We start from the raw sequence: 13,791 nt of genomic DNA, 5'->3' as shown, positions 1-13,791 counted from the left end.
GCTTTAATAGTCTCCCCTCCCCACTTGTTTGCTTTTACCCTTATCTCTTTGTTTGTTTTATTTCCTTTGGATTTGGATTGCTGTTCTTTTTCTCGTTTCTTGAAAGTTCAATAATTGATTTTTCAACCTTCTTTTCTAATTTATACAGTTTTATATTGCAAAACATAAAACTGAATAAGACAGACATACTAAAATTTGTGATATGCAGCTCAGACAGCGCCTAGAGGTGAATTTATAGCTGAGGTACATGCACGTGAATCACAAACGTGCTGCTTACAGCTGGTACGTGTTTATCTAGAATTCTGTAGGGATAAGTTTTTAGGCAAAGATATTGTTATTGCACGGGGCTTACATTTGTCATTTCTCGATAAGTTTTGATTGTCCAGCTCTTACAGATTAGATACTCTCTATTACAAGTATGCTAGAAAAGAGCTGCGCATGCGCTCTCCCTCTGCTCCCCCCATTTCTTCCTCTCCCTCTGCCATTTTAGAGAAGTGAGTGAGTCAGGTTTTAATTTTTTTTTCCCCAAATAAATGTGTCAGCTTTATTTCCTTTCCTCTCTGGTTCCCACTTTTAAGACATAAAATACTTAAGTATATTGTCACAGGTCTTGGACAGAGTTGTTAAGTCTTTCCTGTGTCATAAATTTGTTAGTCAGTGTTCAGGTTTCTTTAAACATAGTCAAAGGTTTGTGTTGGATGCCAGAGATTTCTATTTTTAAACCAGGAGCTAGTAGTTAGAGTTGCAGTATCTTTCGCTCTCTCTTTTCCGTGTTATACTTGCATTGTACATGGACTCCTAACATCTTTTGCATTGTTTGTGGCTTGTATGACTTTAGACAAAAATTAAACCTCTATTCTAAACTTACTTTTATTTTAAAGTGTTGGTGATAATTTTTAGAGCTCTTGGGTTTGTGATATTCAACTTAACATAATGCCTCCACATTATGTCCTAATAGTTGTTTATGTGTTTGAAGATGACTGGTAATTAAAACAACAGAGGAACAAACGAATTCCATTCTTAACTCTCTGTAGAATTCCCTCGCTCTTTCAGTTTCTTATTCTCTACTGTTAGGATTTAAGTTATTTCACGAGATTTAACACTACTGGACCAAGAGAACGCAACCATAGCATTAATCACTGCCAATTTAAGGGTCACTTTTGGAATATGCTTTTTACATATTGGCATAAAGGGAATTTCTCCAATCAGTCTGGTTTTTCACCTAATGTATAATATTGCTTTAAAAGGGTGTTCCCACAGAACAGAATTTTGGGCTCTAATGTGTGGTAAAACTCAGTGATAAATGAAATAGCCTCTGCGAAGGCACTGTGTGATGAACACTCTTGGGTGCTGCTATTGGGAGGGTATAAACTTTCTGGAATGGAATTTGGCGAAATATATGTCAGTGGCCCTAAAAAAAACCACTTTATGCTGTTGTTGTAGTAATTACATTTCCAGGATCCTATTGTAAGGAAAACTTGAAGTTCAGTACAAAGATTTATATATGAGAAGATTCATTACAGCTCTCTTTATGTTGGCAATAAAAATCGCAAAATACTAAATGTTCCTTAATTTTGTTTAATTCATTTGATACCCTGTGGCCATTAATCAACTTTAAAAAAAATATTCTTAATGATGTGGGAAAATACTCAAATGTTAAATGGACACAGACTTAAGCAGGTATAATCCCAATTTTATTGAAAATTCATGCATATACATAGGCGGCTTTTTGTTTTTTACTGGTAGAACAAAGATTATAAGGAAATAATTGAAAATGTCATTGGCTCTTATCTGTTGGTGTGGTATTACAGGTGTTTTAATTGTTATTTTTGTCTTTACAATTTTTATGAGCATGTATATAATTATATATACTGGAAGGGGAGGGTTTTTTTTTTTTAAATAATAAAGCAGACTTCCTAAATTACATATTTCACATACAAATACTTATATTAGGCTTCTAAAACTGGAATTCTGTGCTGCTGTAGATTCTTTTTCCTTGAGACTAGCTCTGTAGCACCTGCACAGTGTTCACCATCTTAAGTAGAAGTTCACCATTTAGTTACAAATTGGTTCTACATGTTCGTATATACACTGTGTAAGTGAGGAGGATTAATGGTGGTGTACCCAGCTGTCTTCAATACAGACGTTTACTTATGTACCTAATAGGTGCTAAAATGATAGGGAAAAGGGCCATCAGTCTACAGTGGGTAGAAAATTCAAGAACAGAGAAGTAAAAATCAGCTTAAAATTTAGATTGGTTTCAGTTTGAAAGGGAGAATACCATCTGCTTTCTAAATTAAGAATAAAAGTCATAAAGTTCGTTCATTTAGTTGCAAAATATTATGCACAGCTAACATAGGGTGGTAAGAGAAAAATGTGCTAAAAAGGAAAAATCAAAGAATAAAATTAGCCTTATTAGTTGAAAATGACGTGAACTATTTAGAAACCACAATCATAAAGTTTTTAATAATTGGATAATAGTTTGAGACTAGGGAAATTACAGAGTAAAATTTTTCCCCCTTTAAATTAAAAAATAAAACTTCTAAGTCAAACTTTTTAATCTGTAAAATGTGATTTCATATTTGTATAGTAATTTCTATTATGACAGGGCTTATATAATGGGAAACGTAAGCAGAGAAGCAGTGTACATTGTGGTTAAGGACACCAACTTTAGAATTAGACCTGGATTCAAATCCTGACCAGACTTGGAGCTGTGTGACCTTGGGCCAATTACTTATTGTTGGAGTTTTTCCTATCTGTTAAATGGCAGTAGAATACTTCCTTATGCTGTTGAGAATCAATTGAAATTATTTTAAAGCAAAGTCACACAGAGACTGCCTGAAACATCAGAAGTTTACAATGATCATATCTTCTTTAAAAATTTACGTTGTTTCCCCCTGATCTGTGCTGGTGTTTGAGTTATTAGATGTAATAGAAACCTAAATCTGGAATATCTGATTTTTAATTAAGACTTCATCGCCTGATTCTTCCAATGAAAATTCCCCGGCAACTCCCCCAGATGAGCAAGGTCAAGGTGATGCCCCACCACAGCTTGAAGATGAGGAACCTGCATTTCCACATACTGACCTGGCAAAGTTAGACGACATGATCAATAGGTGAGTTGATTTTGTCTTGTTTTTTAGTGTGTGTCGTACGTAGGAAAACCAACTGAATTTCTCAGCATAGTAATTAGTAGTAGATAAGAGAGTGAACAGGAATATCACAGTAACCACACTGCCTCCTTAATAGCCTTGACATCTTAGTCATTGCCAAGTGCTCTGTAACCCATGGTTCTTTGTGGATTTTAAAAATGAAAGGGAGTAACGATGTCAATGGTTTTCAGATTGACGATGACCCTAGCTGGTATGTTTTCTGTAGTAGAGCCGTATGTGTGATTTCCATTTTTGAGAGTTTATGAAGATTTTTTCCTTACTAGTGTGTTGGCTGCTGGGGTTGCTAGATGACTTTAGTAATTTTTGCATGGCCCTGAGGTAAACCACGCTGTAAGGAGATTGAGTTCCTTGGAGCCTGCCCCTCGTGAACCCTTGCCTAGGCTGAGGCATTTAACCATCTCAGTGATTTGTTTCTCTTGATCTTCATCTCGGGGCAGTTCAGAGTGTAAGTTTTCACACTTGTAGGACAAACATCTCTCCCCCGCACACACGCACTTTGGTTATTTGGAGGAAGACTCTGAGAGAGTGAAAATTTAAGCTTAGGTGCAGGGAATTAGAAAGAATTAAAGAAGATAAGGGAAAAGCATCTCCAAAGAGGAAAGCAAGGAAAACACACTTATGGGCACTTGCCTTACTGAGTTGTTTTGTTGTATTTCACTTTCTAAAAAATAGCTTAACACCATTGCATGTAATGACAGGGGAAATAGAAACATTGTGTGTTGTTTCGTTTTGTTTTAATTCTGATTACATAAGTATGCATTGTTAAACATAGAAATATATTATGTTGATAAAGTTCTCTATAATTTCTTCCTTACATACACACATCCCAACCAAAAATTCCTAACAATCAGGAGTACATTCTTCCAGAATATCTTTGTGTTTATTATCATATGTATTGATTTTTCTACAAATATAGGATTTTTACTATAATATCATTTTATGACTTGCTTTTCTCACTTCATTTATCTTCAGTATTTTTTCTATGAATAAATATGTATATAATTCATTGTTTTTAATGGTATTTTTGAAAGAACACATTAAATGTGATTCTGGCACATGCCTATAGTAATGGCATATAATGAATTATAGTCAAACAAAGAAAAATTATGTGAAGTTGTTTGTAATGTCCCTGGCGTCATTCTCTATAGCAGAGACATCATAGCGAGTGATTGTGCAGTGCTGCCTTTTGTCTGGTGATGGGTGATTGTTAGTAAAGTGTACCTATGTGGATTCGAGGATGAAGTTGCATATTAGCAAATCCTCAGGGGAAGAGAAATACAAATGATGTTTTTTATCTAAATAAAAACAAGGGCAAAGATAGTATACATTGCTTTCTAATAGATTATGTGATCATGGAGCACTTTTTATCAAAACGAGAGTTCTTGGGGCAGTGGGTGAAGTTGAGTGGTGGTGAGGAGGAAGGGGTAAGAAAAAGGATGGACTCTAGATGATTGGGCTGCCAGCCACTGGGACCACAGGAAACCCCACCTGGGCGTGTGCTGCATCCTTGTTTGAGGGTGCAAGGGTGCCTTTGGATTCATCGAGACTTGGAGAGCCAGGTTTCACTTAACCTTCAGGACAAGTTGAGGAATTATGATGAATTGAGGCAGAAATCAGTCACCTGCCACCTAAACTTTTTCTTGGTGAAGAAGTTGAAGACAACTAAGAGGTTCATCATAATGTCTCCTCTAACCTGAATCCTGAAAGAGCACTTTCCTATGAACTTTCACAATAGATATCAATTAATTAATATTTGATTATGTAATAGTTTGATATTCTGTTATTAAAATAATTTCATTTTTTCCTCTCATTGCTATATGTTTGACAGTTCCTTAAAAAAAATCTTTTTGTAGACACAACTTTTTGTAGAGACAACAGCTGTCACTTAGTCCCACAAAGCAGATAGTCTGTGAACCTTTGTTTTACTATTTTAATGTTATTTTAATATTTAATATTTTCATGCTGATATAAGTGAGTAATTAGTAACTCATTTATAGTGCCTCTTTTAGTGTGCAACCAATAAACATCTTTTTATATTATTAAAACTCTTAGGCCTCGATGGGTGGTTCCAGTTTTGCCAAAAGGGGAATTAGAAGTGCTTTTAGAAGCTGCTATTGATCTTAGTAAAAAAGGTAAGTTTGGATGTTGTTATGCTTTCCAAAATGTGTGCTACTACATACACTTTCATTTCATCCCTGAAAACTTTGTTTTCCTCTCTTATAAACACTTACTGTATATTCCTAGATTAGAACTTGTAACTAAGCTTTCTTCTTCTTTTTTTCTTTTTAGATTTTTTTTTATTTTTCCTTTTTCTCCCTAAAGCCCCCGGTACATAGTTGTATATTTTTAATTGTGGCATGTGGGACACTGCCTCAGCTTAGCCTGACGAGCGGTGCCATGTCCGCGCCCTGGATCCGAACTGGTGAAACCCTGGGCCGCCGAAGCGGAACGCACAAACTTAACCACGAGGCCAGCCCCTAACTAAGCTTTCTTGATACGGCTTATGATACATATCTAGAGTGAGAGTTTATATCCTTTGGACAGCCTTCAGGGGTATTTGTGAACTCTCTGAAGCTATACTTAAAATTTGTGTATATTCAGAATTTGTGTGTATTCATATTTAAAGTAAACTCTCTAGCTCATATGTTGATTATTTTGTTAATGCACAGAAAATCTTTGATTTTTCTCTAAAAGACAAAAAACTTGAAAGATGAGGTTCTATTTTTTTTTAATTTTTATTGAGTTAATGATAGGTTACAATCTTGTGAAATTTCAGTTGTACATTATTGTCTGTCAGTCGTGTTGCAGGTGCACCCCTTCACCCTTTGTGCCCACCCCCACCCCACCTTTCCCCTGGTAGCCACTAATCTGTTCTCTCTGTCCACGTTTTTAAATTCCTCATATGAGTGGAGTCATACAGAGATTATCCTTCTCTAACTGGCTTATTTCACTTAACATAATTCCTTCAAGGTCCATCCATGTTCTTGCAAATGGGATGATTTTGTTCTTTTTTTACAGCTGAGTAGTATTCCGTTGTATATACCACATCTTCTTTATCCAATCATCTGTTGATGGGCATTTAGGTTGCTTCCACGTCTTGGCTATTGTAAATAATGCTGCAATGAACATTGGGGTGCATGGGACTTTTGGAATTGCTGACTTCAAGCTCTTTGGATAGATACCCAATAGTGGGATACCTGGGTCGTATGGTATTTCTATTTTTAATTTTTTGAGGAATCCCCATACTGTTTTCCACAGTGGCTGCACCAGTTTGCATTCCCACCAGCAGTGTATGAGGGTTCCTTTTTCTCCGCAACCTCTCCAACATTTGTTGCTATTAGTTTTAGATATTTTTGTCATTCTAACGGGTGTAAGGTGATATCTTAGTGTAGTTTTGATTTGCATTTCCCTGATGCACAGCGATGATGAACATCTTTTCATGTGCCTATTGGCCATCTGTATATCTTCTTTGGAGAAATGTCTGTTTATATCCTCTGCCCATTGTTTGATCAGGTGGTTTGTCTTTTTGTTGTTGGGTTGTGTGACTTCTTTATATATTTTGGAGATTAACTCCTTGTCAGATATATGATTTGCAAATATTTTCTCCTGGTTAGTGGATTGTCTTTTAGTTTTGTTCCTGGTTTCCTTTGCCTTGCTGAAGCTCTTTAGTCTGATGTAGTCTCCTTTGTTTATTTTTCTTTTCTTTACCTTGCCTGAGTAGACATGGTACTCGATACTTTTAAGACCGATGTCAAAGATTGTACTGCCTATATTTTCTTCTAGAAGTTTTATGGTTTCACATCTTGCTTTCAAGTCTTTAATCCATTTTGAGTTAATTTTTGTGTATGGTGAAGTATAATGGTCTGTTTTGTTTTGTTTTGTTTTTTAAAGCTTCATAGGTTTTTTTTTTTTTTACAGGCTTTTTTGGTGAGGAAGATTGGCCCTGAACTAACATCTCTTGCCAATCTTCCTCTTTTTTTTGTTCTCCCCACAGCCCCAGTACATAGTTGTATATCCTAGTTGTAATTCCTTCTAGTTCTTCTGTGTGGGATGCCACCACAACATGGCTTGACAAGCAGTGTGTAGGTCCGTGCCCAGGATCTGAACTGGCAAATCCCAGGCTGCCAAAGCAGAGTGTGCAAACTTAACCACTATGCCATCAGGCCGGCCCCTTCTTTCATTCTTTTGCATGTGGCTGTCCAGTTTTCCCAGCACCATTTATGGAAAAGACTTTCCTTTCTCCATTGTATGTTCTTGGCTCCCTTGTTGAAGAGCTGTCCATAGACGTGTGGTTTTATTTCTGGGCTCTCACTCCTGTTCCATTGATCTGTGTGTCTGTTTTTGTGCCAGTACCGTGCTGTTTTGATTACTGTAGCTTTGTAGTATATTTTGAAATCAGGGATTGTGATGCCTCCAGCTTTGTTCTTTTTTCTCTGATTGCTTTAGCTATTTGGGGTCTTTTATTGCCCTATGTGAATTTTAGGATTCTTTGTTCTATTTCCGTGGAGAATGTCATTGGGATTCTGAATGGGATTTCATTGAATCTGTATATTGCTTTAGGTAGTATGGAAATTTTAACTATGTTTATTCTTCCAATCCATGAGCCTGGAACCTCTTTGCATTTCTTTATGTCATCATCAGTTTCTCTCAATAATGTCTTATAGTTTTCATTGTATAGGTCTTTCACTTCTTTGGTTAAATTTATACATAGGTATTTTCAGAGAGTAAAACGCTATGAAGTATTTAGATTCCCTATCACATGGTACTGGTAACCATTTTGTGTTTAAGGTCCTGTGTCATAATTTGAAATATTTTCAATTCATCTTAATATTGCTTGATTTAATGTACTTTTATAAAGTTAAGTATTTTTGAAGTTCATTCAAGGTTATTTTTGTTTCTGAATCAGTTACCTTTTTGACACATAGGAACTTTGATAATACTTGCAATATGATTACCTTTTTGACCTCTCACAATAGATAATGCTGTGAGTGTTTTTCCAAGGCTAGTCTGCATTTGTTAGCTGTCAGTGAACAGTTTACAATTATTTGTTACCTTTTATCATATAATTGGACATTGAAAGGTAATCAGAGAAATGTTTTGTTTACATTAATTTTTCTTCCCTTTTCTTAGGCCTTGATGTTAAAAGTGAAGCATGTCAGCGATTTTTTCGAGATGGACTAACAATATCATTCACTAAAATCCTTACAGATGAGGCAGTGAGTGGCTGGAAGTTTGAAATTCATGTGAGTCTTGCATTTGATTTTAAAAAATCAGATTTACATGGTGATACTTGTGAGTGTTTTCTCATTTATATATACATAAAATGTATATTTGGTTATATATTTGATCCGTCAATTGAATTAAAGGGTCTCAAAATGAGAAACTTTTAAAATAGCTTTTATAAATTACACTTTATATTGACGGAAGTATGATCATTTAGAATGTGAGATTTAGAGTTAGGAAACTTTGGTTTACTCTGTCTCCTGGGTTCTCAAGTGCCTTGTGACCTTAAGTCACCACATTTCATTGAAAATATGATGGTATCAATTTTGAGATGTACCAATCACTCATTTTATGTACCACTAAGGAAGAGAAACACCCAAGCTGAGGAATCTAATATCTGGGACACAAAGGGGTCAATGCAGAGCAATGAAGTTAACCATACAGAAATAGACAGCAAACAAACCTATATGTCTCGACCTTGGCACCAGTTAGATGGGGGAAAATATCTTTAAAATTTAAACCACAAGGCAGTATTCAAACAGTTTTGTAGTCTGAATTCAAGTTATAAGTGTGATACAAAAAATCCTCAAACGGAGAATTTAAACTGGTCTCAGTTTGGTGGTGTCCCCAAGTGACTGGCAGAAGCAAAGACAAATCTTCTCTACAAACACCTTCAGTCTAGGAAAATGGACTATGCATTGATTATAAGATACAGTCAGATTCCAGAGATCTTAAAAAGTGAAAAAATGTGCGTCTTAGATTGATGAAATGCCCTAGTTACTCCAAGTCTCTGTTCCTTGTTTATACTGTGGAAATAGGGTCATAATTTGTGAAGGAGGTACTTTTGTGCTCTGAACTGTTTCTCACAGAGAACGATAGCATAAAAATCCCAACGTCTCCTGATTCAACATGTAACTTTATAGGTATAGAAATGGAAATTTTGGAAGTCGTGTCAGACTTTTGCATTGAGGCTTAGATAGCAAATGTACTCCTTGAATAATTAATATGTTGTTTAGATTTTAGAATTATTGCCTCTAGTGTATAAATTCCAAAGGAAAAACAATGGTAATTTGCATCGTGTCTCTGGACATAGAGTAGTGCCTACTTGATTTTATAAGCCATTACAAATGGCTTTTGAAAGTAGGTAGTATATATAAATTATAAAATAAATGCTAATTTGTCTTTCTTGATATATCAGTTTGGTCCTCCTATTAGTGAAATGAAACATAATTCAAATGATTTGTATAGAAAAATAGATCATTATTAAGATATAATTAATTAAGATGGGAAACATTTCTGTTTGGAATTGTAGTGTTTTGATCTTATAAATCACCTTTTTCCTTTATATAACAGAGGTGTATTATCAACAATACTCACCGCCTGGTGGAGCTATGTGTGGCCAAGTTGTCCCAAGACTGGTTTCCACTTTTAGAACTTCTCTCCATGGCCTTAAATCCTCATTGCAAATTCCATATCTACAATGGTACACGTCCATGTGAATCCGTTTCCTCAAATGTTCAGTTGCCTGAAGATGAACTCTTTGCTCGTTCACCAGACCCTCGATCACCAAAAGTGCGTTGGTTTGTTATTTTCAAAATTAAATATTATAGTTACTTTGCTCTGCCACAAAACTTTAAATGATCTGAACCTCCTGTTAAGATGGGGAAGAATAATTTCATATTACTCTTAAAAGGATTCTGCGTTATTTTGTGTTTTAGAATCTTTCCCCCCCTCAGCTTTATTGAGATGTAGTTGGCAAATAAAATTATTATTTTTTCTTTCTTTTTTTTTCGTTCTCCATGTAGTTAGTCACCATTGTCTTCTGCCTAACCTCTTGGCAAATAGACATAATTTGGGTTAATATGAAACAGACGATGTTTTTCCTTTTAAATACGAGTAGAGTAGGTGGTTACTTCTTTGACCAAAGCCATGATTATTTTAGACATTCTAAGATTTTGACTCCCAGATCAAGTACATCCTATAAATGTCTAATAATGTCATAAAACTAAAATTATAGAAATTATAAATGAAAGCAAAATAGTTAAGTGTTAATGAAATATATTTTATATACATAAATGTGAAAGTTCTCCAGGATAAATTTTCTATAGCAACATAAACAGTATACACTTTAAACAATGTTTCCCTAAACTATATTTCTTTTACTAAGTTTTAAATAATTAACAATATATAGTTTTCAAATTTCAGATTTTAGGGAGACATTTTTAATATTATGGGCCTTATAAAACAAGCCAGGAAGATTTGAATTTATACATACAATGCTTGGTTTCTTCTGTCAAAGGTGGCTATCATCAGGGTGTGTTGAACTTAGAGCTGAGATTTTCAGGTATTTCCCAAGGGTCATGTTATCTAATTCAGGCTTACTTTTATTTAAGTAAATCAAATTAATGTCTAAATAATGGCAGTCTCCGAAATATACCTGTATTCCTTTTTTATTTTATTTTTTGCTCTATAGGTTAGTAAAGAGACTCACAGAGAATAACTTGATTTAAGATGGTTTCTGGTTGAAGATATTTTTATATTTTCCTTTGAAGCCTAGCTCTTCTTGAGTATTACTACTGAGTATTCCTAATTTCTTAAATATACGTTGCTGCTGAAAACATGAGAAGATTAGCTTTAGACTAACTCTTTACTTTGTGCATGTGTGCTATTTTATATATATCATATGTAACTGTTGAGTATATCAGCCTAATAGTTTCATTCCAGTTATTGGAGAAATAAAAATACATACTGCATAATGAATATGTACTATCTTAGAATTGCTGAATACCAAAAGGGACCTGGTGAATTAAATGCTCAGATTTTTAATTGTTTTGAATAAGCTTTTTAAGACCAAATAAAAATGTAGGAAAATCCTGTAATTATATAGAAATATGGTAGTTGATTTATTAGAGAATTTGATTTAGATTATCATAAAATCATATCAAAACTACCCTTAGCTACAATATTCTCTCTTTAAAGCATTTACCTTTTATTTAGCATTTACCTTTGTCTTGGACCTGTGTTTTTGTTTTTAAATCATTGTAGAAATTATTTTTGCTTAAGGCTTAGTAGACAAATTGCCCCCCCTTGTTTTTCCCTCAGTGGCTTCTAAAATGTGGCTGTTTAGAAGAAAGCAAGGTATAAAAGGTTGTCTTGAGTACATAAATTTTTAGATGTATTTGATTCTTATACAGTCAGCCCTCCATATCCATGGGTTCCTCATCTGCACATTCAACTAACTGCCTGTCGAAAGGCCTACGGTGGTTCTGTCTGGACTGAATATTACAGACCTTTTTTTCTTGTCTTTACTCACTGAACCATACAGTAAAACAACGATTTACATTGTATTAGGTATTATAAGTAATGTAGAGATTATTTAAAGTATACAGGAGGATGTGCGTTGGTTACATGCAAATACCATGCCATTTTATGTTAGGGACTTGAGCATCCTTGGACTTGGGTGTCTGCGGGGGAGGGAGGATCCTAGAACCAGTCCCCCATGGATACTGAGGGACAACTGTATCCATATACTCTTTTAATTCATTTTAAGTTTTTACATATAGGCGTACGTTTCACTACACGAAACGTTCCATAGCGCAGCTGCATTGGTCTCCGAGATGCTGCTATTCCTTAGGGCAAAGATTGAAAGACAGTCCATACTATTCTGTCGTCGCACCTCTGCGATAACTGGGTTCATTCACGTGAGTCAGCGAAAGCATGAAGCAGCATATTCTAGTTAGGACCAACAGATAGAATACCAGGGGTTAGTTTTTAATGGATAGATCACTCTTGGGCTTTAAGACTATTATTTATATGGAATTTTTAGTTATTTAAAACTACCACAAAAAATGAATTCAAACATTATCTTAGGTTACCAAATATCTTACTTTTCTTAAACAGTTTTTTTACTCCCTTACATTTTTTAAAACATATTTTTAGATAATCAGAAGATATTGTACAATGATGGGATTGCTGAAATACAAGCATGGCTTCTCATTTCTGCTCACCAGCTATATTGGTATAAACAGCCAGCTGTGCCGTAGCCATCTGATCTGTACAGCTGCTGATCTTCTCTGTCGCAGACAGGATTACTGTGAAGGATATGCACTGGTTTTGTGTTTTTTTCAAAGATGGGTTTACATAATAATTTTCTTGTAATGAATTTCCTGTTCCTAGTATGTTCCAATCAAGAACTTACTTCAGATAGTACTTGTTTTCCCCCCTAAAAGCAGGAAGTTAACATTTTTCATTAACTGTTTTGCAGGGTTGGCTAGTTGATCTTCTCAACAAATTCGGCACTTTAAATGGGTTCCAGATTTTGCATGATCGTTTTATTAATGGATCAGCATTAAATGTTCAAATAATTGCAGCTCTTATTAAGTAAGTTATGTTTTAAAATGAATTTTAAGTGCATTATAGAAATTGCTACTTTATTGCTTAATAAAAATTGAGTTTCTTTTTTCAAGCATGGTTTCTTCTTTAATTGGTAACTTGGATTTTTTAAAGTAATATTAATAATCTGAGTACAGTCCTAGTTGATTATAAGAAATTGAGTATTACAAGAATTTTTTGTCTTTCCTATTTCAGACCATTTGGACAGTGCTATGAGTTTCTCACTCTTCATACAGTGAAAAAGTACTTTCTTCCAGTAATAGAAATGGTTCCACAGTTTTTAGAAAACTTAACTGATGAAGAACTGAAAAAAGAAGCAAAGAATGAAGCCAAGAATGATGCCCTTTCAATGATTATTAAATCTTTGAAGAATTTGGCTTCAAGGGTTCCAGGACAAGAGGAAACTGTAAAGAATTTAGAAATATTTAGGTTAAAAATGATACTTAGGTAAGATATTTACCTCTTGAAATAATTATGTGAACATTTAGAATCATACTTAACTCTGAATTTCTCTTCTAGATTATTGCAAATTTCTTCTTTCAATGGGAAGATGAACGCCCTGAATGAGGTTAACAAGGTGATATCTAGTGTCTCATACTACACTCATCGGCATGGTAACCCTGAGGAGGAGGAGTGGCTCACGGCTGAACGAATGGCAGTAAGTCCGTGGATTCTTCTTTCATGAATAAGAATCTACCTAAGGCAAAATTTAGAATAGCTTTACATAAGTTAGCAATATTAACATTTTAAAGAAAACCATGAAATTGGGAGGTGTTTGGATTGATTTACAACTCTGTTAATCCTAAGAATTTTTTTAAGATTTTATTTTTCCTTTTTCTCCCAAATCCCCTCAGTACATAGTTGTATATTTTACTTGTGAATCCTTCTAGTTGTGGCATGAGGGACGCTGCCTCAGCATGGCCTGATGAGTGGTGCCATGTCCATGCCCAGCATCCAAACCGGCGAAACCCTGGGCCGCTTCAGCGGAGCATGCAAACTTAAC

At 34.9% G+C, this 13,791-nt stretch overlaps 1 protein-coding gene across 4 annotated transcripts in view; it reads left to right on the top strand.

The window, feature by feature from the left end:
* USP9X (ubiquitin specific peptidase 9 X-linked) overlaps positions 1-13,791 on the top strand; it is a 145,387-nt gene that overhangs the window by 44,219 nt on the left and 87,377 nt on the right. For all 4 annotated transcript variants that reach the window (XM_070502649.1, XM_070502647.1, XM_070502648.1 and 1 more), the window contains exons 3-9: positions 2,971-3,116; positions 5,226-5,305; positions 8,304-8,416; positions 9,750-9,968; positions 12,661-12,776; positions 12,984-13,235; positions 13,308-13,446. In XM_070502649.1, coding sequence (XP_070358750.1) covers positions 2,971-3,116; positions 5,226-5,305; positions 8,304-8,416; positions 9,750-9,968; positions 12,661-12,776; positions 12,984-13,235; positions 13,308-13,446 — 1,065 coding nt within the window. The remainder of the gene's footprint in view (positions 1-2,970; positions 3,117-5,225; positions 5,306-8,303; positions 8,417-9,749; positions 9,969-12,660; positions 12,777-12,983; positions 13,236-13,307; positions 13,447-13,791) is intronic.

This window comes from Equus asinus, chromosome X, assembly GCF_041296235.1.
Source record: "Equus asinus isolate D_3611 breed Donkey chromosome X, EquAss-T2T_v2, whole genome shotgun sequence".
NCBI lineage: Eukaryota > Metazoa > Chordata > Mammalia > Perissodactyla > Equidae > Equus > Equus asinus.
Note: the sequence above shows the minus strand (reverse complement) of the source record. Positions and strands in the feature narration are given on the sequence as shown.